Source organism: Palaemon carinicauda, chromosome 17 (assembly GCF_036898095.1).
Source record: "Palaemon carinicauda isolate YSFRI2023 chromosome 17, ASM3689809v2, whole genome shotgun sequence".
Lineage (NCBI taxonomy): Eukaryota > Metazoa > Arthropoda > Malacostraca > Decapoda > Palaemonidae > Palaemon > Palaemon carinicauda.
The window spans coordinates 46,148,384-46,167,746 of record NC_090741.1 but is presented as its reverse complement, the minus strand read 5'-3'; the positions used below and the strand labels follow the sequence as shown (position 1 = coordinate 46,167,746).

Sequence of the window (19,363 nt, the reverse complement as noted above, 5' to 3'; positions counted from 1 at the left end):
CCCCATATTATTATTATTATTATTATTATTATTATTATTATTATTATTATTATTATTATTATTATTATTATTATTATTATTATTATTATTATTATTATCATTATTATTATTTGCTAAGCTACAATCCTAGTTTGAAAAGAAGAATGCTATAAGCCCAGGGTCCCCAACATAGAAAATAAAATATTTTAAGAAGAGTAACAACATTAAAATAAATATTTCCTATATAAACTATAAAAACTTCAACAAAACAAGGGGAAGAGAAATCAAATAGAATAGTGTGCCTGAGGGTACCCTCAAGCTTTTTTAAAGGCCTTAGTTTTTATTGTTTTTCTTACAACTTCCTTAATCGTACAAAAAATCCCTTCTGGTCAAGGTAGTGGTGGTGTCTGTAGTACAGGTATCAACCGTGTAAATCATGGCTTATAAGATGGAAGTTTGGGGAATATTTCTTAGTATTACGATAGATTTTTCACCAAATAAATAGCAAAACCTAGTTACTCATGGGCTCAGCTCTATCACGTCTCTCTTCATAGTTTTTATTAATTCATTTATCGAATTTTGTCATATATTTCCTCTTCTTCTTTGTCTGCATCTTTTCCCACTTTTATGTGGGGTCGGTGTTTCTGGCCAGCGTTCTCCATCTACCTCTGTCATATATATTTCTATTTCTCTTTGACTAATTTTTTATTACACCTCTTTCAATTTCATTCTTTACTTTTCAGTTACTTTTCCATACTTGGCTGCTTTCATGACAGCATTTTTAGGCTTTTGGTATCCTGCTCTTCCTATTAGGACTCCTGATTGTCAAACAAACCAATAATAGTAGAAATAGTAACAATGATAACACCAACAAGGCTCTTTCCTTGTTAAAAGTCATTGACTAAATCCTGTTTACAATTTGCTTCCCATGAAAGACTTCTTTTTTCATATTTTAATATTAAGAATTCGATTACTTTGTATCTCAAACGTATTTTCCTATTAATTCTACTTATCAGTAGAAGACTAAATATAAAAACTAGCTTTCAAAATGACATCAGTCCTTTGTTAAATAAGTTAAAATCCCTACACACATTCACTTCTGGTATGTTTAAGGTAAAGTGAATAAATTAGTCATCTTATGAATTATACTCTCTCTCTCTCTCTCTCTCTCTCTCTCTCTCTCTCTCTCTCTCTCTCTCTCTCTCTCTCTCTCTCTCTATATATATATATATATATATATATATATCATATAGAATTCGTAAATAAATAAATTTATTCACTTTAATTTAAACATATCAACAAACACTTCAAGAGAATCCAATTCAAACTAGCAATCCATCAAATCTACTTGCAAACATTAAGTACAAAGAAAAGTTCATCTTGTCATGGAATCGTTGACTAATTGAACATGGGTGCCGAATACAAATGTCTAAGTGTGTACATGTAAATATGTATGTATGAATAATGTGTACTGCTGACCACCTTCATAAGATCAACCTAATATGACCCTTCCTCTTTTCACCATTATCCATGCCTGAAAACTTTAAATCAATCAATCAATCAATCAATCAATCAATCACCATTATCCGTACATTAAGGGGTTGGTTGCCTGATACGCCACATATTAGGGATGTGCAAAATAAGTAATACCATCTCACTGAGGAGAAACCTCACCTTCGTAAAATTATTAAAGTTTCCCCAGTATTCAATACCTTATATATCCATGTTTTCCCAATAGTCTTTCCACTATTTGACCAATATGGTCATTCAACCGTGTTGAAATTTGTTTAGCATGTGTGTGACCAAAAAAAAAAAAAAAGAAAAAAAAAAAAAAAAAAAAAAGAAAAAAAAAAATAAAAAAAAGAAAAACCAGCAGCAATTGTTTTCTATGCTTTAAACAGCATGTCAGGCTTATACAAACAATTATGATAACGCAAATGACCTTTACTAAGTTCACTGACCTCTGTATACTTATAGTATTTAAATATAGTTCATGACCTACACTGACCAAATCTGTATGTGTATTGTTTGTGTGAATAGAAGAATTCTGATTTAGCTCATGACCCACATTACGAATTATCAGCTTTTCTATACATTTGCATTGTCATTTAATTAACATTGTTTAATGTGCTCATGAAATACATTACAAATAGCTTTTGAAATTTCATATTAAACAGGTTAATAGTATTATAAACTTTTCACAGTCCTCTCTTAGAATTATTCTAGTAAATTATATAGCCAATATAAACGAACAGATTACTCCATTATATATCCATATTAGATATATAAAAAGTTTACTCAAATGCTACAGAAAATAAAAACTAAAAACCTGAATATATTGTATATAATAAACTGTGCTACCAACAGGTATATAAAAAAATACCTTGCTAACAATCTGCAGACGACCTTGAAACTGACTTTTGCGGAAAGGTGAAAGAAAAAAAAATTGAGAAAATCCTCAACCTGTTTATAAAAGGGCAAAAGACTTTCATCCACCCCTGGAGCATGTGGGGAGAAAATTCCAATTTGGGGATGTAATAAACCAAAGATTGCATAGACCCTCAAATGCCCTCCCACCCGGTGGTGAACACCCCCCCCCCCCCCTTCCCACAGACTTCCCTCTCCACACCCAAACACCCTTCCAGCTCCAACAATTCCTCCTCCAACCACAACTCAGAAAAAAAAATGTTTTAAGAGCAACGTTTTCTTCTTTCTTTATTGGGTAAACCATAACTTGAATAGTTTAGTAATTGGTAATTGGCATAGAAGGAGGCATTATCCACGCCCAATTACCCATCTTTTCCATCCCCCCTTCTCACGCCCACCCGCCCTTGCCTTATCTTTTAGTTAACTCGCCTCCTTCCTTCAAGGACCCAATAAAGACGCCTTTTTTTCTCCATAGAAAAGGGGGAAATCCCTAAAAGCGTTCTTAGACTTTACCAGAATCCACCCCCCACCCCCCACCCACACGAAAGCCATTTACCTGATCGCTGAATATGTAAAAAGAAAACACTCTCTCTCTCTCTCTCTCTCTCTCTCTCTCTCTCTCTCTCTCTCTCTCTCTCTCTCTCTCTCTCTCTCTCTCTCTCTCTATGATGTGTGACTAAATGAGTAAGTAAAAATCTACACAATCATATATAACATTTACAAATTTGTAATCATGTATTTATATACACATATAAATATATATAATCTAAATATACATACAGTATATACATACGTGTAGATTATATATATATATATATATATATATATATATATATATATATATATATATATATTTATATATTTACATATATATACGTATAGACTTACATATATATACGTATAGACTTACATATATATATATATATATATATATATACATATATATCATATAAACGAGTTTTACTCTCCCTTCCCATCCTACCAAGTGACTAAATTAATAGCATTTCATTCGATTTACCGATAATTAGTAATTATTTGATGAAAACTTAATGCAAAGCTCAATAAAAAATGTCTACCAAGTCCTCTCAAATGAAAGGTCAACTTGCTATCAATCATTCCACCAGAAACTTTAAGTGAAGTCGGAACCTAAGTGCTAACTGCATTGCAGGATATACCTGGCGAGATATCTGTCTTACAATCTTACATACCAATGTAGAGTTTTATCCTACTTCCCAACCCACCAGGGAGCCCAGATATATGTACAGCATGTATGTATTTATGTATGTATATATATACATATATATACATGTATACACACATGTACATATATATGTGATAAATTTTGCACATTTAGACGTGGTTTTCATATTCAAATAAGCCATATATATTTTTGATACATTAATGTCTTGATTATCTTAATGCCTGGGGCTCTGATCTCGAGGTCGTTAAGAGAATCCAGACATTAATGTATCAAAAATATATATGGCTTATTTGAAAAAAAAAAAATATATATATATATATATATATATATATATATATATATATATATATATATATATATATATATACATATATATAAGAGAGAGAGAGAGAGAGAGAGAGAGAGAGAGAGAGAGAGAGAGAGAGAGAGAGAGAGAAAGAGAGAGAGAAAGTAAATTTGTGTCGAAGATAGGTGCTTTCTCTCTCTCTCTCTCTCTCTCTCTCTCTCTCTCTCTCTCTCTCTCTCTCTCTCTCTCTCAAGACAAACTTGTACTCTCTTATTCTCAACAAAACATAAATATTTGGCAATCATATACAAAACCAAAATTAAGCATTATTAAACACCCATCCCCCCAACACAAGATGAATGACATACCATTATCGAAATACGCATATGTACAGAATATATAAATATATTAAACAATAGTATGTAACTTTATGAGGGATATTCCACCACCTTTCATTGGATAAAGTCCCAATAATCTACATAATACATTACAGGAGGGGCTTAGAGTTGGTCTCATTACTAAGTCCTATCACAAAACTACTATGACTATTACTTTTACACAGCCAATTTTGTCAAAAGCCCATTTCCTGATAGGGAGATTGCAATGAAAATATGTAAACACACGATTCTTAATTCTATCCCTATTACAGGTGTTTTGCAAGCTAACTTGATCTGAAGAAGACCAATCGCCAGAAAGATTTACGTAACTCTAACCCTACTCGAAGTCTTGTCAGTCACATTCCTATGGATTTTCATCGTAGAAAGTATAGCATTCTAGTAGAAGTGCCACAAATAATTCAGAAAAAAAAAACATTACAGGCTAACGACTTAAACTACTAAGGCTATTGAAGATAATAAAGTTACAGTATACAATATATAAAAAAATCATCATCAAATATGAGAGAGAGAGAGAGAGAGAGAGAGAGAGAGAGAGAGAGAGAGAGAGAGAGAGAGAGAGAGAGAGAGAGAGAGAGAGAAGCATATTGAACTCTCAAGACAAGGAAGAAGGAAACTTCAAAAATTTCTACTAAATGATGTAGCCAAACAATTAAGACAAATAATTATTCAGTCTGTTAATTATAATTAACAGACTGAAATGAATAAAAAAGAAAAATTCTGTACTCACCCAGCTAACATTGTGTAGAGAAGGACGCCTAAACTCCAAACATCACAGGACGCATCGTATCCCTGCTTCTTCAACACCTCCGGAGCAACAAAGTTTGCCGTGTAACAGGGTGTCATCAGCAGCCCATTTTCTGCTCTGAGTTGCTTGGCAAAGCCAAAATCACAGATCCTCAGGGACTCGGGGCTACCGCTTATGTCGGCATACATTATATTAGAAGGCTTTAAATCTCTATGAACAACCTGAAAAGAAAGAGATAAAATAGTATTTAGTAATACATACAGTATACTGTAACCCTAATAAGAACGACATTTTTATTATGCTTATGAAGCATATGTGAAACTTCTTATACAAATAAAATTCACCTATGCTTTGGATAACATACATAAAAATTTGATGTTGAAACTAGTGGATTAAGACATTAAAAATTTTTACCACTTCAGCATTAATTCATATAAGATTATTATTGTACTCTCCAAGTAAATCCTCTACAGCTAGTTTCTATTAATATCCAATCAAGTTCTTCTATTAAATCACATAACTTTTCTTTACAGTATCCCAACATCTACAATTAAACTCCTATACAATTTGATTCAGTGCATATGCCAAGAACATTTTTCTTTCACATTCAGGTATTATCGTCATGATATACAATTGCTTAAATAAGCAACCAAGTCACATTTTTCAATTTTTTGGGGAAAGTTTTTATAGCTCATATATGAAAGATCTATCTAAATATTGTAATGGTTCTTAAAATAATTCATTCTAATTGGTCATTACTTCTTTTGTATTTTATTTACTTATTTGTTTCCTTTCCTCACTGGCCTATTTTTTCCTGTTGGAGCCATTGGGTTAATAGCATCTTGCTTTTCCAACTAAATTTGTAGCTTACCTAATAATAATAATAATAATAATAATAATAATAATAATAATAATAATAATAATATAAAAAAGGGCTAACCATTTTTTTTTTAAATGATCAAGTGTAAATAGAAGGAAAGAAATGTTAAAGATGAACAAGCTTGGCGGAGACAAAACCATCGAGAGATGATAACTTCCAGATAATTTTCCAATAAAATTCTAAACAAAATGAAGTAAAACATTTAGTTCTTATATCAAATATTGGATGGATTATTAGTGTATCTAAATTCAGGCTATTTAGCTTAGCTTAGCCCTGCTAGGCCATTCAGCTCCCACATCTAACTGAAGAAAAAAATGTATTTACACTAACATACAAGTCAGAAAAGGTTGAACAGCAAGATGGAAGAAAGGAGGTGAGAATGGAATGAAAGTATTAGGATATCAAGCAAGTAAAGATTTATGCCAAAGGTAATAAAAAGGGACTAAAAGTTCTACAGTAACATCATACCTCAAATAAAATCATTTAGCAAACCTTGACAAAAAAGCAACAAAATCAGTGAAAAAATACACTTGGATGAGAGGTCTTCAGTCATATAATAAGAACGTAGTTTAAGATTTAAAAGGAAACCTTATTCCAAGACAAACACAGGGATGGGAGTCAGTAATTTAAAATGGAGCACAACTACTTGAAAACGATAATCAGTCAGGCGGAAGACAATTGAATGGACCAAATAAAAAGTAGCCCATGGAGAGCTGTTCCTAAACTTGAAGGATTTACAGCAAACCTTAGTACCATCATACAAGGCACAAACTTGCAGTAATCCCCTACGGAGGTTAAAGGTGATATAATGATTAGCTATAATGATCAGCTAAGAGTGATTATGTAGAATTGGCATATACAATGAATAAACTAGTAGTTAGGGATAAGACCGTAGAAAACAGTAAATGAAGAGAGAATACCTAATGATGAGAATAACTTGCCTAATTCTTAGTGAGGGGAGGTTCAAGGAAAAGAGAAGGGCAGAGAGAATTCTAAACATTACATAAAGAAAAAAGTCACTATCCTCAAATCATCATCTTCTCCAATGCCTATTGACGCAAAGGGCCTCGGAGGATTCACTGGCTAGATACATCAAAGGATAGCCAGTTCCTTGTGATGTGCAGTGCCTATCTAACTTAGGCAAGTGACCCTTGCCAGTCCATACTAATTCTAGTAAGATCAACAGCCAGCTGAACAGACAGTTTGTCCATCGCCTTAAACCCAATCCGTCACCCTGCTGCCAGTGACTTCATCAAGATTTAGGAGGGCATTTCCTTCACACCCAAAGCTCTAATTACTCCACAAAGTTGCCCATCCGCTCATAAGAATATAATCGTAGGCAAACATGGATTGCTTAAGATGTACCGCAAAGCACGGTAAAATACATTAATGAAAAATTAAGTACTGGTAATATTTGTATCCTCAATACTCAGCTACTTGCATGAAACAACCAAAATGAACATTAATATCCCAAGTTGTTTCCAAGGAATAGAGTCACTATAATGTACTATATGTGAATGAGAAAAATTATAAACGAGAAGAATAGTTAAACATAAACCTAGAGATAAAAACCATTCAAACAAGGTATACTGTTGTGCCCTGATGAATATTTCATGACTGCCTGAGAAATTTTAGGTTTGACCCACCCATCTAAAGGTTCTATGCTTTCAAATTTTTTCTTTGGTCTTTTAAATCAGTTGTCCCTTATTCATCTTTACCATTCTACAATTTTTAGCTCTTTCAAAAGCATATCCAGTGGTGGGTCTTACACTGTAATTCTATAGATGTAACACAGCCCTACGATTCTAGAAATGTTATTTATTTGCGTCACTTAACTTGACGACAACGATAACGCATTATCAAAAACAAACATTCGTAATGATAATTGCAATAATAGTAATGAAAATAATTAGAGTAAAACCACACCATCTTCAATACATGTCATTCTGGAAATATGTCAACAGAGTAAGAATAAAAAAGGCCTATATAGCGATATCAACAAACTGATTACTAAGATTATTCTTACTAAACAAGTTGAAACCTTAGTTGGGAAAACAGAAAACTGCAATACATGGGCTTCAATAATTTAAACTCAGTGTGGAAAAAGAAATTCAGAAGAAAATAATAAACTATACAAGAAAACACAATTTGGACACCATAGCCTACAAATTGAAACACCTAAATTCCTCTTTAAAAAAAAAATAACCATTTGTGCCCAGTTTGAAAAGTTCTAATAATTCAACAATTGGACTCAAAATATTTTTCCAAAATTCAGTCCCAACTGAAGCAAAACTTGTAGAAAAAAAGTGGGGTATAGAACCTCACATAATTAAAAGAAAGAAAAGGATTTCAATAAATTATAAATCTAGTACTACTGTATATATCAGAGTATAGTATGGTAGCATCTTAATACAAAACATGACCAGAATTAGGCCATATTAGCAGGGATTGCACAATTTGCAATCCCTAAATCCTGAAACTCTCTAAGCATTCCAATTCTTTATGCATATAGTTCAAGAAGCACAGTCAAAATGTGGTAGAGGTAAAGCGCTGTAGATCTATCAACAATCCTATTAGTTATGATAAGGTTAAACTTCATTCAAATTTCCCAAAGCTCTAAATTTGCCTTAATCTGTAAGAAGGAGAATATTTAAGGATTCTATAAAAATATAATGTAATCATAAAGGTTAACTTTAACAATGGAAAACTTCATCAACTTAAATCTCTCAAAATATCAAAATAATTGCTAAACACCAATATTCCAATCACTTATATAAACTGAGATTTCTTGGTTTCACTTTTAAACTAATGCAAAATATGATAAAAATGCATCCAATGTGAATGCAATCATTAATATTATTCACTAAATCAACTGAATACAGCTCCTGCCTACTAAAATGTGTTCATTTTCTGGCTGCAAAATAAAAAATTAACGTAGCAATATCAATATAAACATTCCATTCTTTTAAAGTAATGCTCAATTTACTTTGCTGATGAAATTACCCAAAAACCATTACTTTACGAGACCAATACTGTATTTTCAATTGATATAATTGAAATACCAATACTGTAATCCCATTTTGAAACAAGTTGCCCTTAATTGGTAAAACATTAATCTTAGTTCCAAGAATCTACATTAAAAAGCAATTAACCAGACCACAAGGTATACCTTGCAAGTTTCCACATGGATAGATTAGTATCATTATTATTATTATTACTAGCTAAGCTACAACCCTAGTTGGAAAAGAAGGATGCTATAAAGCCAAGGGCTCTAACCAGGAAAAGAGCCCTGTGAGGAAAGGAAATAGGGAAACAAACTAGTGTGCCTGAGTGTACACCCTCAAACAAGAGAAATCTAGCCCAATACAGTGGACAACCATGGTACAGAGACTATGGCACTACACAAGACTACAGAACAATGGTTTGATTTTGGAGTGTCCTCCTCCAAAAAGAGAGTTTTTCCATAGTTAAAGTGTCTCTTTAAAAGAAAACAAGGGGCCAAAAATTGACCAATTAAAAGCCGAGGTAGTTGAGCTACCGGATAAGAAAAGATGAAAGGTTGAAAATTATCAAAGCTTTACGGATAAAGCAATACCAAAAAATCTATTCCACCTAAACTGCGGTAAAAAAATTTTCCCATTGTTTATCTGAACTAAATATAATTTTGCCACTTAGTAGAACTATAATACTGTAACAAAAAATTATACCTTGAACAAATTTCACCCAGAGAATAGTCTTCTCTGCTCAGTCATACAGTAAAGTCTCACTCAATAAGAGAAATTCTTCATTTCACACCTAACCAAGAAATATTGCAGTATCATTTCACTTTCATGCATTAGCTGCCTTGCACACAAAACATTATCTTTCAAGTTCCTACTTCCTCAAACTTCAATGAGGCTTTGATTTTATGGAGTCGGGAAATCTTCAGATGTAAGTTGTTTTCGTAATTCTATAAGTGAAGATAATCTACATACTTGACAGAAAAATGTCTTTGACCTACTTTTCAGTGCATAATTCTGGATAGTGATGACAACATTATGCACAATAATGGTGTATGAAAACATGACAGGAAACTAAGTACCGTAAAACTATCCCCATCACGTAATTCACTCAAAGGAATTGTACTTTAACTATGTTAAAATTGACCATCTTAAAAGGAAATTGGCTGAATATAATGCACCAAAGGGTTAAATAAATGCTTCCAAAAATATTCTTCAATGTCTATGTTGTGCCATACATTAGCACAGAGTAATAAGTAGCCACCAAGGACTACAAGGACCTTGATCTATCTGCTGTAAAAACAGTACAATAGTCTGTCACTACAATGTACTGCCCCCTCTTTATGGGGATAATAAGGTGCATTACTTCCATGAGGTGATACATAAATATCACAGGACTAAAGAGATTCTAATGAGCTAGGAGGATCAGATCACAATCAGAAACTTTGCTGCGAGTTGAAGTGTTCAAGGCTGGAAAGCTGACCGATCTCATAATCCTAAGCTCTGGACATATAATAATGAGGAGGAGTAATCCTTGATAAAATAAAAGCAATAAAAATGGAAGTAGTACAACATAAACCATCAAGAAAATCATGGAAGTAACATAAAGACCTAGTCCAGATAGTAATTTAGCTAATAACCCTTTTACCCGCAGGCTCTTTGTAAATTTCCAACCCTTAACCCACAAGGGGTTATTTTTTCCCCAGCACATTTTGCAGTATATTTTTTTTTAAATTGCTCTAACAGCCTTAATTTTTGTCATAGAGAGGTCAGGCTGGTCTCATTCTCTTGTTTTATGCCTGAATTTTCTCAAAAAAATTATCAAAAATATGAAAAAAAAATTTTTATAGCATTTTTTTCCAAGGACGTACCGGTACGTCCATGGGGGTAAAGGGATGAGTTTTGTGAAACGTACCAATACGTCCTTTGGGGGTAAAAGGGATAAGTGTACAAGACAGATTATCATAATCATAAAGTATTTTAACCAAAATAAAATATTGAGATGATTGGCTACTGTAGGGCTGGACATTTGGAGACAATAAAGTAAACAAACTTGAAAATATCTAAAGAAAAAAATGTTAGAAAATTCAAGTACATGTTAACACATAGAAGTATGAATTGTAATGTGATATATACTGTAAATACTTTAATAAATAATGTAAAGGAAATGGATTGAAAACCTTTACTAAATTTTATCCTTTTGGACATTTTGGTGGCAGTTGCTCAACATCCCCTCGGCTATTAGGTTAACAAGATATTTTCAGCATCAAGATGAAGAAAGGGGAAAAGGTACTGCCAAAATTTAAGTCAACTAATAAAAAGGATAAAAGGAATTGTAATGCTAATTCTTTAAAAGAAAAGAAAAAAAAAGAATCGAGAAATCACCAGCTCAATATCCCATCCACAAAAGAGATACAGCAATATAACTCTCAATATGTAACCAAAATGCCTTGAAGCCAAGACCTATTTTAAAATGCAAGAATAATACTATGACTCAATTCCCCTGGACGAGTGCCAATATAGCGAGGTTTTCAAGGCACGCCAAGGCTAGTTCGATAAATTTAAAGTAAGTGTTATACAGATGCTGTAAATCATAAGGTGGGTACAATTACAAAGATACAACAGAGAGTAACGATGAAGAATTTAAAAGTTCGTAGAAGATTTTGGGTTTATTCCCAATTTTATTTTGAGGACAGAGAAGCCTCTTCTGAATAAATGCCAAAAAGGACCTCCATAACTCAAGAGGAGAAGTCTTTCCCAGGCTATAAGCCTTTGAAGGATAGGTTAACTGATGATGTATGGGAAGGCAAGTTGGGTACCATTCAGAAAATAAGGAGTTTTTCAAGAAAAATAATGTATCAGATTTTTCATTTGGTAAATTCAAGAGGAGTTTGAGTCAAGTGTAAAAAATACTTTCAAGAAAGATAAATGTAATTTGGGGCACTTTTCTTCGTGGAAATTTCCCCTGCTTATCTTTCAAGCTTTGGGGACATATTTCTGGAAGAGTTCTTAGATATCATTACTGTGAAGTTCTTAGCCCTCAATAATACTCCTCCGATCAAGGTCATAGACCAGCAGGTCATTTCAAATTTTAAGACCCTCTACACCAAGGCACTTAGCCATGGGTGCTTTAAAGTCATCTCTGGTACAGTATTAACACCCCAAGAGTTCTGTAGAAGCTGTTTCAAAATTCTACGTTGTTCATGACTCAGACAAACCCTGGGGGCTGAGTATCTTCCAGGGTAATGAATTCAACATGGAAGATATTTTGGCCAGCCTATGTACTAGAAAGAGACTTAAAAAAATTTGTGCCTGAGCCTGTGATAGAAAAGATGCTCTTCTAAGCAATACCCTGGGTTTGGATGGAAGAGATGATAATGTGGAAGAGTTAGTGGAGGACTAGAACATAGAAATTACCACAGAGAAACTCCAAGACCTTCATAAAAAACAGCAAGCAATATATGGTAGCTGAGTTTATGTTTCCTGAGGAGGCATAGATAGGGAAGGATGCTCTAATTCTTTAATTAGGAAAATCAGTTTGAAATGGAAGGAAATGCATATATTTAAGGAAAAACTTCTTAATGAAAATACAATGAGTCTTGTTAAATACATTATGAAACATAAAGAAACATACCTCATGGGACAGGTCTTTAATGAGAGCTCTGCTGATTCTTGAGCTGTGCCAAGGAGGCAGAGACGTGAAAAAATGCCAGAAAGGTAATTATCTGACGTTATGATGGAAGGAACCTTCTGTACCAAAGGATAAAGCCTCTCCACTTCATATTCCTCAACAACAACTTAGCACATAACTCTTCTTACTACAGTTAAAGTGTATTTAAATACAAGTACAGTACTGTACCTTGAATTATTTCCTCTATCTATTGTTTTCCTGTATGATTTTATGCAGATGAGTACTGTAAAAACAGTTATAAGAAGTTGATTTTTAGGGTATGGAATGGATTAACCAAATTTAAATAACACTTATGGAGATTTTAATTGTAAAATTTTGTTTTGGATATTCAGACTACTTCAACCCTGTTCTGTAAAGATTGAACTGTTAGTTATTTAATCTAGCAGTAAAAATGCAGTTTTATTGTATTGCTGTTTCTCTCCCACTCTATTATTAAAGCTTAATACCCACCTCATTCCTCCTTACTTGGAGAACTGTATGTTTCATATTTCTTTTGCTTCTTTTTGTCTTACTCTTCGAAAAGATTAAACCTAAGAGAATTAATTTGGTCTATGACCCCATTCTCATATCATCTTTCTTGCCCCCTTAAAGTGGCTTTACTTTGCTTTCTTTCAGTGCAATTTCATTCATTGTTCTAATGAGCTCAAGAGAACCATTCATCCTCTTCTCAGATGACCTTTTCAAAACATCTCCATTCCAAGCTTGGAAATTTTCTTCCTGCTTCTACTAATCTTGAATTATTATAAAATTTCCTCCTTTAAGCAGAGAAATTATCACTTCCTTACAAGTGGAGGGGTACTATGTTGTCCTCTGTAAGCTCAGCAAAAGCTACTGTAAACTTTTCTTATGGAAGCTCAGATAATTTAGCAAGAGTAAACTATCAGAGTAAAAATAGGTTGCATTCTGTTCATTATTTCTTTACTATTCTCTTTGGATCCTTCACAACTTGTCCAATAATGACAAAAATAATAATAGTATTAATATTACTAACACTCATAGTGGTATCTATTAAAATCAAAATAGTAATTTATATAACAATAATTATAATATCAATGATGATGATAATAACAGTACTGTACTATACAGCTTTAAAATGGTACTAAAATTGAAAAGAAACCCTAAACTCTACACTATCCACAGCTGTCGCAACTAGTGGATGTGCGACAAAGACTGAAAAATCAATGGGAATTCCATTAAAGCAAATGAGGAAACCTTTAGGAAAACAACACTGAAAAAAATGGCACTTAAACAAGGGGCTCCCTTAGTCCAATGGATAGTTATGACGCTTCAAAGTTTCTGTGAGAATAAACAATCCAGCAACAATCTGATCGCAGTGCATAAAATGCTTACAGCTGTAGGTAAACAAGGTTTTTCCACAACCATGTATAATAGAAAACAAACTTTTGCCTTAAGAATAAGATTCCTTTAAACCTAAAAGTTACTGAAACCGGCATTATTTGAATAGTGGTGTAGTGGAATCGCTGGCAACTGATGGTTTAATATGTTTCAAGGGTAAAATCATATTACTGTCCCTGTGACCTAGGGAGGTGGGTTCAGAGGGGCCATAGGTCTACTTACCAAACCATCAGATGTCAGTAACAAGTGCCCCATGGCCTTCATTTGGGGACAAATCATATGTTTATATGTTCAGTCTCTAGCACAGATCATAATTTATGTTCACGAAAAAACATCTTCAAAGTCACATTTCAAGCTCCAACCAAAACTTACCCCACTTTGGTGCAGGTACTGGACGGCTTGGGTTAATGTCAATAGAACAGCCGAGGCTTCCCGCTCAGAGAAAAACTTCTGACGTAGTATTTTGTCGAGTAATTCTCCTCCCTTCATCAACTCCATCACCAGGTACACATGTGAGTCATCTTCATATACCTGCAAAGTAGAAAAGTTACTTAATGAAATTGTGCAATTATTATCCCAGTTATCACACAGGCAGAAACTAAAAGGGAATGGATAAAAATACAAGCTAGTGAAAGACATAAATGCAACTGTTACTTAACCCTTTTACCCCCAAAGGACGTACTGGTACGTTTCACAAAAGCCATCCCTTTACCCCCATGGACGTACCGGTACGTCCTTGCAAATAAATGCTATAAAAATTTTTTTCATATTTTTTGATAATTTTTTGAGAAAAATCAGGCATTTACCAAGAGAATGAGACCAACCTGACCTCTCTATGACAAAAATTATGGTTGTTAGAGCAATTTAAAAAAAATATACTGCAAAATGTGCTGGGGAAAAAAATAACCCCCTGGGGGTTAAGGGTTGGAAATTTCCAGATAGGCCTACCCCGGGGGTAAAAGGGTTAATGAAAGTGTACAATCATTATCACAGTTATTACAGTTAAATTTCTAGTTTTAATATGGCATGCAAGAAGAATTTTGCACTTTATGATGTGTTACCTAGATAGTTTAAGAAGTTGGAGATATATGGACAGAAACTAAAAATATAAGTTAGTGACGGGCATAAATCCGAGCTTGTATAAGGGATAACAGTACAGATGGTGCAACAGATTATTTGCACCTTCCCTTTCTAGAAAACCTAACAGCTGCATCCATTTCTACATTTTACTTTTGAGCCCCTGCCATTTATTTCTTTTCAATTAAATGCCCATCTTCTATTAATTTCCCTGTACTTGATTGAAATTCTTGAAAAAATTACAATAACCTACATTAGATTTTTGGAGGTACAGTATAATACACAAAACTAAGTTTTATAGACCCGTTATACTTTTTCCAACAATGTTTTCACATCCCACAAAGAACAATCGACAACAAAAATAAATTGTTTCACTCAAAATCGCTTGACTTTCTAAATAATATTGTATCAAACTAATGAAGCAATAACCATATTAAAATAGGTAAACATTTCTCACAACTCTCAGGTTTTAGAATGGAGCATGAATTTTGGGAGAGCAAAAACCTAACTTTACTGAACATGAAGACTTGATTTACTTCAATTAAAATCCCTTGCATTTCTAAAACGGATATCTGAATGGTGTGCATATCAGCAGAGGGTCTTTTACTACTATGGTTAAACCAAACAAAACCTTACAAAACATGAGAAATAACTTACATCTCTTAAAGATATAATGTTTGAATGATGACCATATCTGTAGAGTATCTCAATTTCCTCTTGGCAATCTCTTGACTTCTTGCCTATGATTTTGACTGCATATTCTATTCTCGTAGACCTGTGAATACACCTTCTGCAAATACTGTAACTACCCTTCCCAATCTCTTCACAGAGGTCATACTCATCGTGTATGCTATTGGGCTTGATCCCTGATAATCTCTGCAAGAAAATAATTAACATTTAATGTATTATATTCAGGTGAGGATTGCCAAATAAATCATCATGTTTTTAGATACATGTTGTATCCAGTTTTCTACTTTTAACAAATTGTAATTTATTTATTCACATTTGTAAGAAATATCAATCGAAAGGTCAGAGTAAACTGGAAGAGTTGTAATTTTAGGTGTGATTCTCGACAGGAAATTTACTTTTGAGAAACACATTAGGTCTGTGTCTTCTTCAATTGCACAAAAAATTTACTTATTGAGAAAGTCTTACACGATTTTCGGTAATCAATCTATTCTGAAGAAGTGTTTTAATTCTTTCAATAAGTGTTTTAATTCTTTCATTCTACCTTGTTTTGAGTATTGTTCTCCTGTCTGGTGTTCAACTGCTGATTCTCAACTTAATTTGTAGGACAGAAACTTTGGTCTATTAAATTTCTTATTCCTGATCTAGATATTAATCTTTGGCACCATTGTTCAATTAGTTCATTATGCATGTTGCATAAGATTTTTCATAACTCTGAACATCCTTTAAATTCAGATCTCCTTGGACAATTCTATCCTGTTCGTAATACTAGGCATGCAGTTAATTCTAATAGCCAGGCCTTCTCCATCATGAGGCTCAATACGGCACATTATTCTAGAAGTTTTATTCCAGCTATGACTAAGTTGTGGAATGATCTTCCTAATCGGGTAGTTGAATCAGAAGACAAAAGTTCAAAGTTGCAGCAAAGGTTTTTATGTTGACCAGGCTGACATGAGTCTTTTTATAGTTTATATGACATATCTGTTTTGACATTGTTAATAGTTTATATACGACATATCTGTTTTGACGTTGTTACTGTTTTTAGAATGATTTATAGCTAATTTGTTCTCATAATTTATGTTTGTCCGTATTTCATTTCCTCACGGGCGATTTTTCCAAATTGGAGCCCTTGGGCTTATAGCATCTTGCTTTTCCCCCTAGGATTGTAGCTTGGCTGGTAATAATAATAATAATAATAATAATAATAATAATAATAATAACAATAATAATAATAATAATAGCCATAACATCAGACATAAATATGACAATTTGTCCTAGATTGTATTTTTCCTAGCTATACAAACCCATAATCATTTAATATAAATGATTACGAGGTTTGTATATCGTGTCATAACAAATCTTATTTTTAATTTACTAAGTCCATGTACATGTGAAAACAGAAAGGTAAGAAAGGAAGACTTAGCAATGGAAAGAGAATATTAAACTAACAGACCACAAATTATCAATATGTCAATAATCATGTACACAGTAAAAACAGGATCAACACATATGCCTCAATCAGTAAAATTTAATAATAAAACCTAATTATTTTCTTGTGATTTGCGAGTGTGTGTGTGTCATAATATTTTGAGAACATGAAACTAGATTCAGTACCACTTAAGGACATTTTAGGCAAGGATGCCAATGGCCTTTTTTACAAGTTTAATTGCCATTGTATAGGTTATGCTTGCGCACATGTTTACAATCTCGTCAACTATCAAAGCTTAAGCAATGTTTCAGTGCTTGTGTAACGCTTGTGAAAACTACCAAATAGTCCAGGTTACAACTAGTCTATATAAAGACACAGCTTTAAAATACCATTATTCATATAAACTCATCACTTACAACAACCTGAAATATCACAAATTTTAAAAGTAATTTATATTATTATTAACTAAACAAACCTGAGTCTTTTAATGGGAGTATATTTTCCGCATAGCTAGAAGGCGTCTGTTAAAATTTTACCAATCTGGAGGTAGTTATTGTCAGGTGGTAGGAAGGACCCATTCACCTGACAGGGAGGTTGTGGTGGGAAATAAACTTGAAGGAAAAATACAAAAGGAGCGTTGAGATGATATCACGACGCGACCAGAGAACTTACTGGAGATCACGACCCAAGCGCACATGTGGCCTACCTCGGGTTTGCCCTCAGGGCACGTATCCTTCCGCTAGGCCTACCATTACAGAAAATGGGAGTAGGGTAAACTTCACAAAACTCTGGTCGATTGAGAGGAGGTTCCAGGTAACTCCTAAGAAAGTGTTTCGAGGTAAGTCTCTGTGTAGGAACAAACAAATTACATTTAAAATTTATTCTATTCTTGCACAAAAACAAAACCTTGTCCTTTAATAGGACAAGTGACCTTAGGGGAGAGGAAGTCCCTACAAGCAATTCGTTGGTTTACTTTCCCGGGAAATGTCAAAGCAGTTTTGTTTTGTATGGGAACAAAAGTGGTGGCTACTTTTAACCTCAAAACATCCTATAAATGAAGATGAGGCAGGTGTTAGGCTAGGACACTACTAAGGACTGGTAGCTGGTCTTGGGAGAACCTATATCCATAATATGGTGTCAAAATGTATAGTCATTTACGAGAAATGGTTTGCATATATTTAGTCGTCCTCGCCCCCGTTTGAGATTATGTGGAAGATACTTCTAAACAACACTTATTGTTAAGAAAAGTTTCTCAATCACATGGCTTACCTGTATCTAGTATCTGATCCAGCACACCCCCAAAGAGGGAGAATAAAGGCCAATTGATCCTGCCACTTATTCTAGACTTATATCCAGACAGATATCTTAGACAAGATGTTCATTGTCCAGTGAAGGAGCTAGGTTTCCTACATGATCTGTAGAACAACTAACACCGGCCTAGGATACCAGTATCCATAGATCTGTAGATACAGTACACTCCCATAGGTAATGGGCAGAGAAGGTAGTCTGTCATTACCCGACACATCTTCAAGAATTGCACTTCCGACAGGCTCTATCTCAAAGCTATATAAATACAATATGTCTGACTTCATGTAAATGAATCCAGTATGGTCTTTTTTTCTCCTCGTCAGCAGGAAAAGCACATCTAGTATAACTGTCCCCCAAAGCCCGAAAACACAGTTTACTATGATCTTTTCTTATATCTTCGGTTGCTCTAGTTAGGAGTATGTCCTGGACTGATCTCTGAGCATGGGAAGATCTAGGTTGTGAAACCCTCTCAAAGCATCAGAATGTCTCCAATATTGAAAGATTTTGCTGTGTTGAACGATTTCTGCTCTGGGATTGCTGGGAAGGAACAGATTCCAGGTGAAAGATGAATTAGTAACCGGGTAAATCTAAGGTAACCATCACTCGAACAATACAAGTTCAAAATGTGTAATTCCCGATCACATGATTCCCAGTCAAGTGATTCTTAATCGCTGCACACAGCTTATCCCATGAGAAAGTACGATTGTGAAGAACAAGCGTGAGGAATCCTGTCTTGAGGAGAGAGAACACAATCAGAATATTCCCTTTAGACAAAGAATGAAAGGAAGACTAGGGAACTTCAGCACTCAGGAAGGGAAGAATTTGTAGCCGTACACGCAAAGAGAACAATCATTAGTTCCTCTTTCATTAGTATCTTTTACTGGAAAAGCTATAACAAAG

General features: G+C 33.8%; 1 protein-coding gene across 1 annotated transcript in view; it reads right to left on the bottom strand.

Moving 5' to 3' along the window:
- Window positions 1–5,014: 5,014 nt before the first annotated feature.
- Window positions 5,015–19,363, bottom strand: part of LOC137656058 (ribosomal protein S6 kinase alpha-3-like) — a 38,923-nt gene continuing 24,574 nt past the window's right edge. The window contains 3 exon segments of the mRNA XM_068390231.1: window positions 5,015–5,257; window positions 14,335–14,493; window positions 15,697–15,915. Of these exon segments, the coding sequence (XP_068246332.1) occupies window positions 5,015–5,257; window positions 14,335–14,493; window positions 15,697–15,915 (621 nt within the window).